The sequence below is a fragment of the Canis aureus genome, chromosome 22 (genome assembly GCF_053574225.1).
Source record: "Canis aureus isolate CA01 chromosome 22, VMU_Caureus_v.1.0, whole genome shotgun sequence".
Lineage (NCBI taxonomy): Eukaryota > Metazoa > Chordata > Mammalia > Carnivora > Canidae > Canis > Canis aureus.
In genome coordinates, this window is record NC_135632.1 from 27,108,461 (window position 1) to 27,122,050 (window position 13,590).

Consider the following 13,590-nt stretch of genomic DNA (forward strand, 5'->3'; position numbering starts at 1 on the left):
TGCCATCATCTCTTTTAGAAAATAGAAAGTTACTACTTTTATAAGCTCATCACTGCTACCCAATTCTTACTTGTCCTTCTAATCTCTTACCACTGTGCAATCAGCACAATCTATCTAAATCACAAATAGGACCAGAAAACCATGTTTCATACCATCCCCCTCTCCTTCCCCTAGAAGAAAGATCTAGACCAATGCTGTCCCACAGAACTTTCTATAATGACTAAGTTGTTCTATATCTGTGTTGTCCAACATAATAACCACTAGTTACTATGTGGATGGCTACTGAGCACTTGAAATAGGTACAGTGTGACAAAAGAAGTTTTTATAATTTAATTTTAATTCATTTAAATTTTATAGCTACTTGTGTGGTTAGTTACATATTGGTCAGTATAGATCTAGATGGTTCTTACCATGGCATAGAGAGTTTCCATGTCCTGGCACTGCCTCATTTTCCTCATTTCCTCTCAAATAAAATCTCATCTAGTTATAGTAAACTGGCTAGTGCCTCTTGTATCCATGTGTGTATTCAGACATTCACACTTTTGTTCATACTGTTCTCCCTGCATGAAGTCCTCAAACTGTTTTGATTATATTGTTCTTGCTTACATTTCAAGAAACACCCTAGGTAATAATATATTCTAGGGAGTTTCCTCTAAAACTTCAGTAAATCTCAGAAAATTTTAGTTATTTATCTAATTCCTACACCTCCACCCCCAAATATGCCTGCCTCCAGGGCATAGAGCACCAACTGATCTAAGGTAACCATAAATCCTACTCCCCATTTTCTCAGCCTTTCTTGTATCTATGGTTGGCTATGTACCTACATTCCACCAATAAGATTTCGGCCTATGCTTGCTACAGGTGGTTGCTGGGAAATTTTCTGCTTTACTTGATCAAATAGGGCAAATAAGACTGGCAACAATCTCTTGCACAAACATGTAGCCTTGAACTATTATTGAACTACTGAATAAATGATGTGTAGTTATAACAGAATTTTGAGATCATTTAGCATAATCATGAAGAAAAGCCAAGAGAATCTGCCCATCTCAATACTGTAGAGCCACTGAGCCAGCAGCTGCCTACCTCCAGACTTGGTACTTTTCAGGAAAAAAATAACAACAAAAAATAATATATGGCCATTTGTTCAGGCCATTGCTGGTTGAGGTTCTCCTAATTGCAGACAAATGCATTTCTGATACAGTGTTCCACTTGTGTGCTCTCACAGCATGATTGTTACAATTACACATTAAAGTAACATGTACATATATACCATACTAATCATTGTAACAGTTATCTTGACTACCCAGACTTAATAGGAAATGGAGTAAATATTAAAAAGGCATGATTTAATCTAAGTCTATATTATTCCAAATCTCATTTCTTTTTGCACTATGCAATGTTGTAAGTTCCCTGTGTACAAATGCCTAGTATTTATTAGGAATTTAAATATCTGTTACATTATACTTGGAAGTATAGTGGAGACATGAGTGAAACATGCCATGGAATAAGCTGTCTGTGATGGTACCAACTCCCCAACAAGGGATGGTCAAGTTGTGATACTCAACTACTTAATAAAGATGCTGCAATTGAGATTAAAATAAGTATTTCATCATTAGTTAAAAGAGTGACCTTCGAAGACCCGAGATGCTGGGATTCTCGGCAGGACCAATGACAAAGCCCAATGGCAGGCACCAGAGACCTCACACCAACTTGGGCTGCAATATACTCATCCAAACTCTTTGAACACGGTTGTTACATAAAGCTACATTTCAGCTTAAATATAGTATCTTTTAGTCTACAAATTCTCCATTTTGGGCAAAAGAATCTTACAAGAAAATGAGACTGGAATATTCAGTTTGTCTCTAATCTGGTCATTTGACAGAAAAGAAAACAGTTATATCTTGCCTAAATTGTTCTGGTGAACACATGCTACCTCCATATAGAAACAATCTCCTTTTCTAAGGAATTACAGATCTATTTTTTAAGAGTTCCAAAACATTGTTAGATTTTAGAGGTAAAATACATTTTGTTACATTGTAAATGTTAAAAACAGATTTTTCTTCATGTTCCATCTTCTTGCTATGTCCTCCATTTTCCTTAATTCCTCAAATATTACTGACAATCGTTCAAATACACCTTCAAAGTGTTTTAGTTTTCTGGCTGTTAACGTATGTGTTCATTAATAAGTACATTCTTATTTTTGTCCTCACATTTTTTGTTTCTTATAAAATCAATTTATGATCAATATAGACAACTGAGAAATAAACGCCATGCATTTATTCCCTCAGAGATAACCACTGTTAACATTGCTTCCAGTCTAATTTTCATGCAAAAACATCTATAATTTTTAAAACTAGGAACACAGATCATACATCATTTTCCTTCCTGATTTTTCACTTAAAACATACCATAAGCATCATTTTTGGGATTAAACAGTCCACAAATATATTAAATATAGCAAAATATTTCATCAAATGGATTTATTTACCCATTATTTCCTTTATTATTAGAAATGTAGTAATTCTCACTTCATATTATAAATAACTCTGTGATAAACATCTTTATGTTTATGTTATTCCCAGCTTCTCTGCTGAGTCCCTTAAGATATCTATTGGCTTAAAAGTGGAATCATGAGTCAAGGAGACCAACTTTATTAGGCATGTAACTTACTTTCTCAATTGTCTCCTAAATTGATATCAACCTCAATTAAATTTCCTCTAAACCTTATCAATCTAAACAAAAACTGTACTTTGCTGTTTAATTTGTAATTTTTAAAAATATTTGAATAGTTGAAACCTTTTCACTATATTTATTAGCTACTGTCATTTTTTTCCTATGCATTTTTGGTTCACTTTATTTTTCTACTTTGTAGGTTAAATGGTTTCTTACTAAATTTAAGGGTTTATTATTATAAAGAATAGAATTTTGCTTTTAATTCTTTATATATTATCTTTCCACATGTTGCAATTCTTTAAAAAAACAAGTTTTTCTTTGCATTGAACTTTATTGGAATGAAATTTTGTACTCAAATTTCAAATTTACATTCTGAAATTTCTTTCACTGCAATTTTTCTTAGAAAATCCATGGTCACTAAGAGATTGATTCATGCATGTATTCATATATGTTTTCTACCAATTATTTAGAGTTTTAATTTTTAAAATCTATACTTTCAAGTTGATGTTCCTCAAAAGAAAAAATTTTCCATTTTGAATAATAGTTCTTTATATAATTAGTTTATATTTCCTTCCTTTGTTTTTACCTCCTTCTCATTCATCCATCCATCCATTCAGAAATATGTACTGAATGCTCACCATGTACCAGGTTCTGTTAAGGAGGCATGTGGGATAAATTAATGAACAAGACAAACTCTTACTCTCACAGATTTTACATGCCAAAATTCAAAGCTTTTATAATTGAATATCTTATTAATAAAGAATAGTCTTTCAATGCTATGGTTCCACAGTATTTTTATTTTACTGTTGCCATTCCTGTATTCTTTTAATGTCTCTTTTAAATAGTATATAGTTGGATTTTGTCTATAAACTCAATTGAGAATCTCTGCCTTTTATTAGAAGAGCTTAAAGCATTTTTATATACCTAATTTTGACAGTATTTATCATTTTGTTTTATGCTTTCTTTTTAAGCACTCGTTATTAGCTTTTGTTATTCTTACTACCTTAAGTCTTATAAGTCAAGTAATTGTACTTAGCACATAAAAATTCGTAACAATGAACATTTTATTGAGTGTTTACAATATGCCAAGTACTGTTCTCTACAGTACTTTATTTTTCATTTACTCCTTACAATGCTATTGTGTAAGATACTAATTTATAGGAATTTTATAAAACAAAATATTCTTTAGTTATTAGAAACATCACTGAAATAGTATATTTGATTTCTTCCATGTATGCTGATAAATTATGTAAACATTTGTATTTTTTCCCCACTTTGAATTATTTACTAGAGTTAAATAGATCTAAGATCCAAATTATTTTAGTTACTTTTACTTACTTTTAATTACTTCAGATGATTATTTTTGACCTGCATTCAGTTGTACATAATGCTAACCATATCTTACTGGTTACATTGCTTTCTAGCAATCTTTTAAGACCTGCTTTCCTCTTGCTTGAATTATTAATTTTACTCACCTTTCACTGTGAAGAGCATATTTTTACCTGAAAAGGCACGTGGATAGTACATATTCTGAATTTATGCATGCATCTGACTGGGCACAACCTTTCCTTTTGGCCTTCATCTACTTAAAATTCATTATTACTTTGTCAGTATGATTCTGTTTCTTCTGTTTCATCAGTTAACTACACTGCTGTGGGCCTTAGGCTTCCCAGTGCCTTTGACTATTCCATTTCCTCCTTAGCAGGCTTGTGTCTGATCATTCCCCGTTAAGACTCCTCTGATTCCAGGCCTTGTACCACCTGCCTGGTCTTTATTGTTATCTGATCACTCCGAGTTTGGCTCATGGTCCAAGCTAACACACAGGACTTTTGAGTGCCCTAATTTTCTATCACATCCTAGTCTCAGTCAAATTAGAGTGTGGATATAGGCTCACGAGTTTAAAGCCAAGACTTCAAAGATTCTTGGTAGCTGGCTGATCTAAAGCCCTTGTAAGCTGTGATTTCCTCATCTATAAAATAGGGATAGTAGTATTGAGCTCAATGTGTTGTGAAGATAAATAAAATAATTTACATAAAGCCATTAGTAAAATGCCTAGCCCACAGGAAACAATAAATATTAACAATTATTGATATTTATTTATTTATTTATTTTTAAGTTTTTTTATTTATGATAGTCACACAGAGAGAGAGAGAGAGAGGCAGAGACACAGGCAGAGGGAGAAGCAGGCTCCATGCACTGGGAGCCCGACGTGGGATTCGATCCCGGGTCTCCAGGATCGCGCCCTGGGCCAAAGGCAGGCGCCCTGGGCCAAAGGCAGGCGCCAAACCGCTGCGCCACCCAGAGATCCCCTGATCATTATTTTAAATAATTTATTATTCTTCCCCATAATTTTTAATCATGATAATTCTTCATAGAGAAGTGAAAAATAAAACCAACTTTTTTCAAAGGGAGTAATTAATTCTGGAGGAATACTCAGTGGTATAAGACAAAAAACATCACTGGACTGTTTAGTTCCTCATTATGTTTTTTACATTTAATGTATAATATAATACTTACTGAAAAGAATATTTTAATTATTACCTGTATTTAGAATAGAAAGCTATTTGTTTAAACGTGAGAGACAGAATTTTTAAGGTGGGAAATCATATGGACTTTGATGATTAATAATTATATTTTTATCATATGTTTAGACATCAAATACAGGTTTAAAGACTTACTAGTCACACATGATTATACCATGATATGTGCTGAATATGCTATGATATAAATATTTTTAAATTATATCACAAAATTTACCAGGTTATTAATCAGTAACCAAGAACCTCCCCAATTAAATCACTATAAACCACCACAGCAAAACAATTGCTAATTCAGAAAATAGGAAATAAGGGAAATGGAAGATGTATAATAAACATTTGGGAGATATGAAATTTATCCCATGAGTGTTGTACAGAGCTCATAATTTAAGAATGCTAAAGCCCAAGTGTGTTATGAGGGTCTTTCCTCAAAAGTGACATTAATTGCATATCCCACAGATGCTTATTATGTATTCTATTTATATCAAAGTATAAAATGTAGTTGAAAATATACAGGTTCAATATATTTAAGGGTGATAATAAAACATAGTTACTCTGGCCTAGCAAAATTGTTATTTTTAAACTTGAATTTATGGTCTCTCTGTAAAATAGTATTATGGTATTAAGTGAAAATGGCATTCAATCTTTACACTTGAATCTCCTGTGATTAAGAGTCTTTGGGACTTAAACAAGTACATATTCAGGCATAGAACTATAACATTGTATTTTAGAGGCTTTTGCACAAAAATAACCCCTAAGTGATTAAATCATAGGACATTCTTTTCTCATACTTTAAAAATGAAAATGCCCAAAAAAGCAACTCTTAGGAATTACCTTGGAAAACTGGAAATAATGTAATCGATGCTTACTTTGGATATTAGTCAGTATGCATTGACAGGCCCCTATGGAACATAACTTTTAAAAGTCTAATACCCATCAATAATTGGCAAACAAGGGCAGCCCTGGTGGCTCAGCGGTTTAGCACCGCCTTCAGCCCAGGGCGTGATCCTGGAGACCAAGAATTGAGTCCCACGTTGGGCTCCCTACATGGAGCCTGCTTCTCTCCTTCTGCCTGTGTCTCTACCTCTCTCTGTGTCTCTCATGAATAAATAAAATCTTTAAAAAAAATTGGCAAACAAAAGACAACTCAAAATATTATTTGAGTTAAAGCAAAGGAACTTTGTCCAACAGGAGAAGTCCAACAGGAGTAATCTTTCATAAAGTTAATGAAAAACACAGTGAAAAGTATTTTTAGAAAATATTATAATATCACTTTTATAGCATTAAACATTTAACTTCAAATTAATTTTGTTTAAACTAAATATGTAGTTGATTGATTTAACATTTTCTAACAGGAAAACCAGCTACAATCATCCAGAGGATAATGTACTTAAGTACCTAAAATAATAGCATTAATAAGCAAATTATTATAGAATATTCAAGATCTCATGGGTAATTTTTCCCATATTTCAAGATAAATATCAATTTATTTAAAATAGATAAGCTAATTTGGAAAAACTTCAGCCAATGTTAGTACAATTAATATTTTTACACTAATTATTCTAATTTTGTTAAATAAATGTATTAGCAAAATGCAACAAATGTTTATATATTAGCACATCTACCATATCAAGAGACTTCCACATATATTCTCTTATAAAAACCAGAAAAAAACACCTATTTTTAAAAATGGAATAACTACAAAGTCTTTCCCTTCGGGATAATTATAACCATCTTATAAAACAGATTTTTTTAAAGATTTATTTATTTATTTATTTATTTATTTGAGAGAGAGAGAGAGAGAATGCTGGTGCATGCGCACATGCAAGCAGGGGAGGGGCAGTCGGTCAGAGAATCTCAAGCAAACTTCACATTGACTGGAGTGCCTGCTCGTAGGCTTGATCCCAAGACCCTGAAGTCATGATGTGAATTGAAATCAAGAGTCAGATGCTTAACTGCTTGGCCACCCAGGTGCCCATATAAAGCATATTTAAATAAATCTTAATGTACCATGCAACCGCTAAAGATTGACTAGAATGAGAAACCTGGACTCAACAGGGCTATAATTTCATTTTGCTATTACTTTCCTCACATGAAATAAACACACATTTATGATTTACTCCCATTCTATACAAATTGTTAATACTGATAACATTTCCCACAGACACATTCATTACTGACATTTTAATCGTATTGTTTTATAACTTTGTTAGAATATTTTGGTATACAAGAAATATTTGAAAATATTTGTTTGAAAATTAGAATTCTATAAAAAATAGTTGGGACACAAAAGCACATTTTAGATGAAGCAGCTATGGGTTCTGATGTCATCCTACAGAAGAATAATTTTTACTAACTGAATACTGATTATTTTAGATTTGTCCACTAAGAGGATAACATACTCAAAGTGCAAACTTATTGTTTATAATGAGTTTAATAATGAACGTCAGCCTAAATTACCAACTTTCAACAGGAAAGGACAGTAGCACCAACAATTATTTAGATGAATTTTACTCATAGCACATAAAACAAAACATTTCAATTTATTTCCATGAGGTACAAACCTGTAATTTTTTTTTAGCATTAAATACACAAAATTATTGTGCCAAATCACTGTAATGTTTCTTGAAGTTTACTCCTCAACATCTATACTGTCTCTTTAGAAGCACTGGCCTAAAAGACAGATGTTATGTTTCCACTTAAACAGAAGCTCATATGCTTTGGTGAAGAAAACACAGAAAGCCAGAGGTGGAAAGGTTCATGAAACCCCGTACTACATCATATTCACAGAGCCATGACATCCTAATGGAGTAATGGTAATGCCAAATAATGATAACAAAAGTACCGCCAAACATATATTGAATGGTTACTACCTATTGAGTACTATGATTTTTGTATATTATGACTGAATTCTCATAGGTACCCTATGAAGTAGGTACCATTATTTTTAATCTCCATTTCACAAATGAAGAAACTGAGGATCAAAGTGGTTAAACGTCTGTTTCATTTCAAAGCCTGTGCTTCTAATTGCTATTTCATATTATACTCGTATATTTCTTTGGCCCAAAGATTCTAACAGTCATCAATAGGAAATACACAGATGAGTAGTACAACTGAAGGTACCATAGAGACAAAGGAAAAGCTGACCACATGCGCCCCACAAAGAGAAATAATACAATCAAATTTAATAAATGTAGCAAATAAACTCCTTGCACTATAAAATGCAGTAGAGACCAATTAAGAGAATGAATGACTTCTTCAAAGATTAAAAAGTATGTATATTCTTAGTTAATGCAGCAGAGATTCTATACTAAAATAATGGGATAAGTAAGTCAGCTATGGTTACCACAAGCCCTGGTACTGTTAGTACTGCTGAAAAATAAAGCTGCAAGGATTAAGAGTGATTATGTCCTGGATCATGGAATTTTATTGGGAAGTTGCTGGTGGGATGTCAAAGAAGCTCTATGAATCATTACGAGGAAGAGAAAGCTGATAGAAACTAATGTCTGAAAAGGAAACTGGAACACAATGGTTTATAAATCATCTTACCCAAGTCCATGCCACCACCACTGCAATGTAAAGCTTCAGCTCAAAGAGGTAATAAACAATAAAGCATTTCAAAGAAATGATAAGTATGTCCAACATTAATTTCTTTCCCCAATATTTAAGACCAATATCTAGACATTAGTAAACAATCTTTGACAGTCTAAAAAGGGCTTTTGTGTTTGACTAAACCATTTTTTTTTAAAGATTTTGTTTATTTATTCATGAGAGTCAGAGAGAGAGAGAGAAAGAGAGAGGCAGAGACACAGGCAGAGGGAGCAGCAGACTCTATACAGGGAGCCTGATGTGGGACTTGATCTTGGGTCTTCAGGATCACGCCCTGTGCTGAAGGCAGCACTAAACCACTGAGCCACCTGGGCTGCCCAAATAAATCATTTTTTTGAATACACAGTGGAGGGGAATACAGAATTTACCTCCAGATCTTGCCACTATCTGTTTTATTTTTTTTTAATTTTTATTTATTTATGATAGTCACACAGAGAGAGAGAGAGAGGCAGAGACATAGGCAGAGGGAGAAGCAGGCTCCATGCATCGGGAGCCTGACGTGGGATTCGATCCCAGGTCTCCAAGATCGTGCCCTGGGCCAAAGGCAGGCGCCAAACCGCTGCGCCACCCAGGGATCCCCACTATCTGTTTTAAATTTTTATGTCTATAATCACAAACGCATTTGCCAGACTTTTAAATGTAAATGATGATTCCTTAATAACTTACAGTACTGCCCAATACCCACATTACCCACAAATTTCTCATTTCCAGTGGGAATGAAGGAGCTGCTCTCAATGATGAAGTCAAGCTCAAGTCACAGAAATGAAAACAAGCATCATTAAAACAGAAAAGCAGACACCTTTAATCACAGTTCAGGGATTCCAAAGAAGATAGAAAGCGAAGTTCTAATTAGTGAGAGACTGTGTAACATAAGAACATAAAGAAAATACTTATTGATATTCTTTTCTTTGGGCTAGATAAACAGCCCCTGCTCTGGTCTTAAGCCCTTGACTTGTTTGAAATTCTCTATAATTCAAATAATGAATTCATATTTACTGAGTCTATTATATATATAGCTTAACAATATCTTCTCAATTTTCCATGTTCTACCCGAGAGACAGAAATTGCAGAAAATATCTACCAAGCAACTACCTAACACTAGATATAAATGTTATATTGTTTCAATATAAAGGATACTTTAAATATCTGTAGCACTACACAACTAATTCATATTTATTATAACTGCAATCTTTCTAATTTTCCCACTCACCCTATTAAGCCACTGAATAAATATACATACAAACATATACACATATCTAAAGAGTGACTGGCTCTCTATTCTTCTGCTAGGTTACAGAAGTTATGTGTATGAAGATGATTACCATATTATGTTCACAGTGAGGGACATTAACCTTACTTTTAGAAATGTACTTCCCAATAAAATGGAAAGAACATGGATATCCTATAGAATGGTTTGGGTTTAGGGCTAGCTTCATGTGTGTATGATCTGTGTGACCCTGCACTTCTTAGAATGCTTAGCTTAATGATCTGCTGTTGTCATTTTGAAATTCTGGCTAATTTTTTTTTTAAAGGTGACATTCATTTTATTTTATTCATACATTCCAGGGGACTGGACTCTGCAGATTATGGAGCCAATCCTGCTTGAATCTGAATTATGACTTCACTACTTAGTATGTCTAAATATAGTGTAAGCCTTAGTTTCTTCTCCTGTACAACACTCATTTAACAGGGTTGGTATATTAGATGAAATTATCATAAGTGAAAGTAATGAACACAGAGTCCAGCACATTAAGACACAAAAGACCTATGAAATGAAATGGAGCTGGAACAATTCTTTCACTTACTTCTATGGATCTGGGATATACAGAAACCACCCTAAGTCATAATTAGGTGTAGCTGAAACTGGGATGCCTGGGGTGGCTCAGCGTTTAAGGGTCTGCCTTGGGCTCAGTGTGTGATCCTAGAATCCGGGATCGAGTCCCACAATGGGCTCCCTGCATGGGGCCTGCTTCTCCCTCTGTATATGTCTCTGCGTCTCTCTCTCTCTCTCTCTCTCATGAATAAATAAATAAAATCTTTAAAAAAACAAAAATCAAAAAACAACGCAGCTGAAACTTAAACTTAGTACTTACAGCCCATATATTTGTGGTGCGATTTCTAGTCTGTTCAAGTGCATATAAAGCTCAATATCATGCTTCTTCAGTAGATGATCCTGGATTTGGTTAACTTTGGTAACAATAGCAATTGTTGGCCCTAAATCCTGTGGTCTAGCAAAGGGGATGGGAGTCATCAGTGTTTCTTTCCCCTAAAAACAGAAAAAAAAAAAAAAAAAAGAAGCATGTGTTATTTCAATATGAAATGAACAAATATATGGAGATCACTCTTGAATATATTTGTCAATTGGAGCTTAAATAAGAACCAGTAACTAAACATCTCATGACAAATGCTTAAATTGTGGAATCATATGCTGATCATGCTCAGATGATTGTGTTCATAAAGCAATGGCCAGAAAATGTCCTCTAAAATATTTCTACCTGCATTCCCTTAACCAGTTTCTCTGGTGACATTAAGTATTTCAAGATAATTTTTGCTGAAGGTAGTGGTGGCTGCTAATCTACTTGTCTATAGTTAGTTTGTCTAATCAGCTATAGCACTTAAATGGGATACTCTAATGAAAACATATTTCTTGTGACATAAACTTAAATAGAAAAAACAGTAAATGAAAACTGTTTTACTTTAAACTCTCAAAACTATAAAAAAAAAAAGTCAGCAAATAAAGGAAACTAGTATTAGAAAAAAAGATATTTTCTAACTGTCCTTTGGTCAATTTAAATAGCTGAGTAGGAAAATTTTTAAACTCTCCAGACCAAAACTACAGCTGAATAAAAAAAAATCTATCTAGGCCAACTACGAATTTTCTTCCTCCCATTCCAAATCCCACATTAAGAAAGATCTGAAATGTTTGTAAGGCTTTCACATAAACTTCAATTCTCCACTCAAGTCTGATGATTTCCCCTAACATATTATATCTGATCTTTCTTTTGTTGAGTCCTCAATTTCTACCTCTCTCTAATGTTGGGATTTATAGTATCATTCTCCTGTGATTGTCTGCCACTCATCTTCACTCTACTTCTCTAACTCAAATCTTTGTTTCTGCTTTACAAATGCTGCTTTTTTTGTACAGGTCTGGTCTTAGTTTACTTCTCTACTTGCATGTGTTTCCCTGAGTTATCTTACTCATACAGAGTGCTTCACTCAACATCCATTTTCCAAAGACTTCCAAATCTGTATGCATAACCTAGAACCTTCTTGGGTTCTCTCCCATACTTTGTATGTTCGTTAGGTTGCAAAAGGGTCTCTAATTCAGCAGGGCACAACTGAGCTTATCATCTTCTGCTCAAAAATATGTTCATTCTTTCCTCATGCCTACCTCAACCCATCCTCCAATAAGAACACCTACTTTGCCAATTTTAGCTCCTCAGAACTACTCAGATGACTCTTACTAAGCCTCCTCTCCTATAGTTCTACTCTTATAACCCGATTGGGGGTCCCAATCATTTCTTTCCTCCTAACTGGTCTCACTACCCTTAATTTAGTCTGCTTTTAAATCTATCTTGGAAAATGCCTGGTGGTCCAACTAAAACAGATATTGGACTATGCCAAATTGCCTTCCTTAAAACTTTTTAATAGCTCCTTCAGGAAAAACAAAAACAGAAGACATATTCTTGAGCCAGGTCTATAAAGCCTTTCATTATCTGGCCAGCGTCTACTCTCACTGTGCTTCCAGAGATCCTGGAGGTGCCATTGTTTTTAAAGATTTTATTTATTTATTCATGAGAAACACAGAAAGAGTGGCAGAGACACAGACAAAGGGAGAAGCAGGCTCCATGCAGGGAGCCTGATGTGGGACTCGATCCCGGGACTCCAGGATCACGCCCTAGGCGGAAGGCAGGCACCAAATTGCTGAGCCACCCGGGCGTCTAGGGATGCCATTCTTTTACCCGAAATATCCCCTCATCAATGTTTCCACAGAGGAGCTCCCCAGTGTTTTTAAAGATTTGGCTCATGTATCAGGTCCCATTTCATCATCCTATTCTTTACTACTACAGTATCTTCCTTACTACTATAATATCCACTTCTACTTCTCTGCCTTCTAAACTATGAAATCTCTAAAAGGAATATCATCTTTTCATCACTGGTCCACATTCAGAGGCAAAAAAATAAAGAAGGTAAAGCTCTTGATCTTGTAATCTGGGGAGGAAGACTATATAGAAAAAAAAAACTTAGAATTCCACATAAGAGCAGTGACTAATAAGGCTGATAGGAAGTATAGAAGAGAGGAGGGGCATGTGTTAGCATTAGGAAAAATTTCCTGGAAGAGGTTCCATCTGTCTTTCTGGGATCATTTTAAGTCTTAAAAAGAAATGTAATCCTGTGTGAGAATATCCTACAGTGCTTCACCAGTGTCTTTAGGTCTGAGGGATATAAGCCATACTGATTTTTATGGCTCAATTAGTTTCTGCTAATTTATATAGACAGGAGAAAAAGGTTGTGGTGATTTATTATAAAAAAGGACAACCAAGACACCTTTTTCTGATTTTATATCAAGTATTGTCTTCAAACGATAAGATGCTATAATTTAAAAAATATTTAATTCTTGCTAAGATGTTTCCCTACTAATTTAAATTGAAATAACTTGGTGGGGGATTCATGTTAATTGTAAGATACCATTCACAATCAAGAGAGTGTTTACTCTGAAGCCAACTTTTCTTTAAAAATGAACAATTCAATTGTTTTGCTTATTTTAGTC

The 13,590-nt window shown here is 34.1% G+C and overlaps 1 protein-coding gene and 2 long non-coding RNA genes across 19 annotated transcripts in view; 2 read left to right on the forward strand and 1 right to left on the reverse strand.

Moving 5' to 3' along the window:
- The window catches only part of TBC1D5 (TBC1 domain family member 5), a 544,964-nt gene that overhangs the window by 195,123 nt on the left and 336,251 nt on the right, over positions 1-13,590 (reverse strand). For all 16 annotated transcript variants that reach the window (XM_077865315.1, XM_077865313.1, XM_077865314.1 and 13 more), the window contains one exon: positions 10,913-11,085. In XM_077865315.1, the coding sequence (XP_077721441.1) occupies positions 10,913-11,085 (173 nt within the window). The remainder of the gene's footprint in view (positions 1-10,912; positions 11,086-13,590) is intronic.
- Positions 1-13,590, forward strand: part of LOC144293950 (uncharacterized) — a 248,271-nt gene that overhangs the window by 52,954 nt on the left and 181,727 nt on the right. The window lies entirely within an intron of this gene.
- The window catches only part of LOC144293951 (uncharacterized), a 93,039-nt gene that overhangs the window by 24,347 nt on the left and 55,102 nt on the right, over positions 1-13,590 (forward strand). The window lies entirely within an intron of this gene.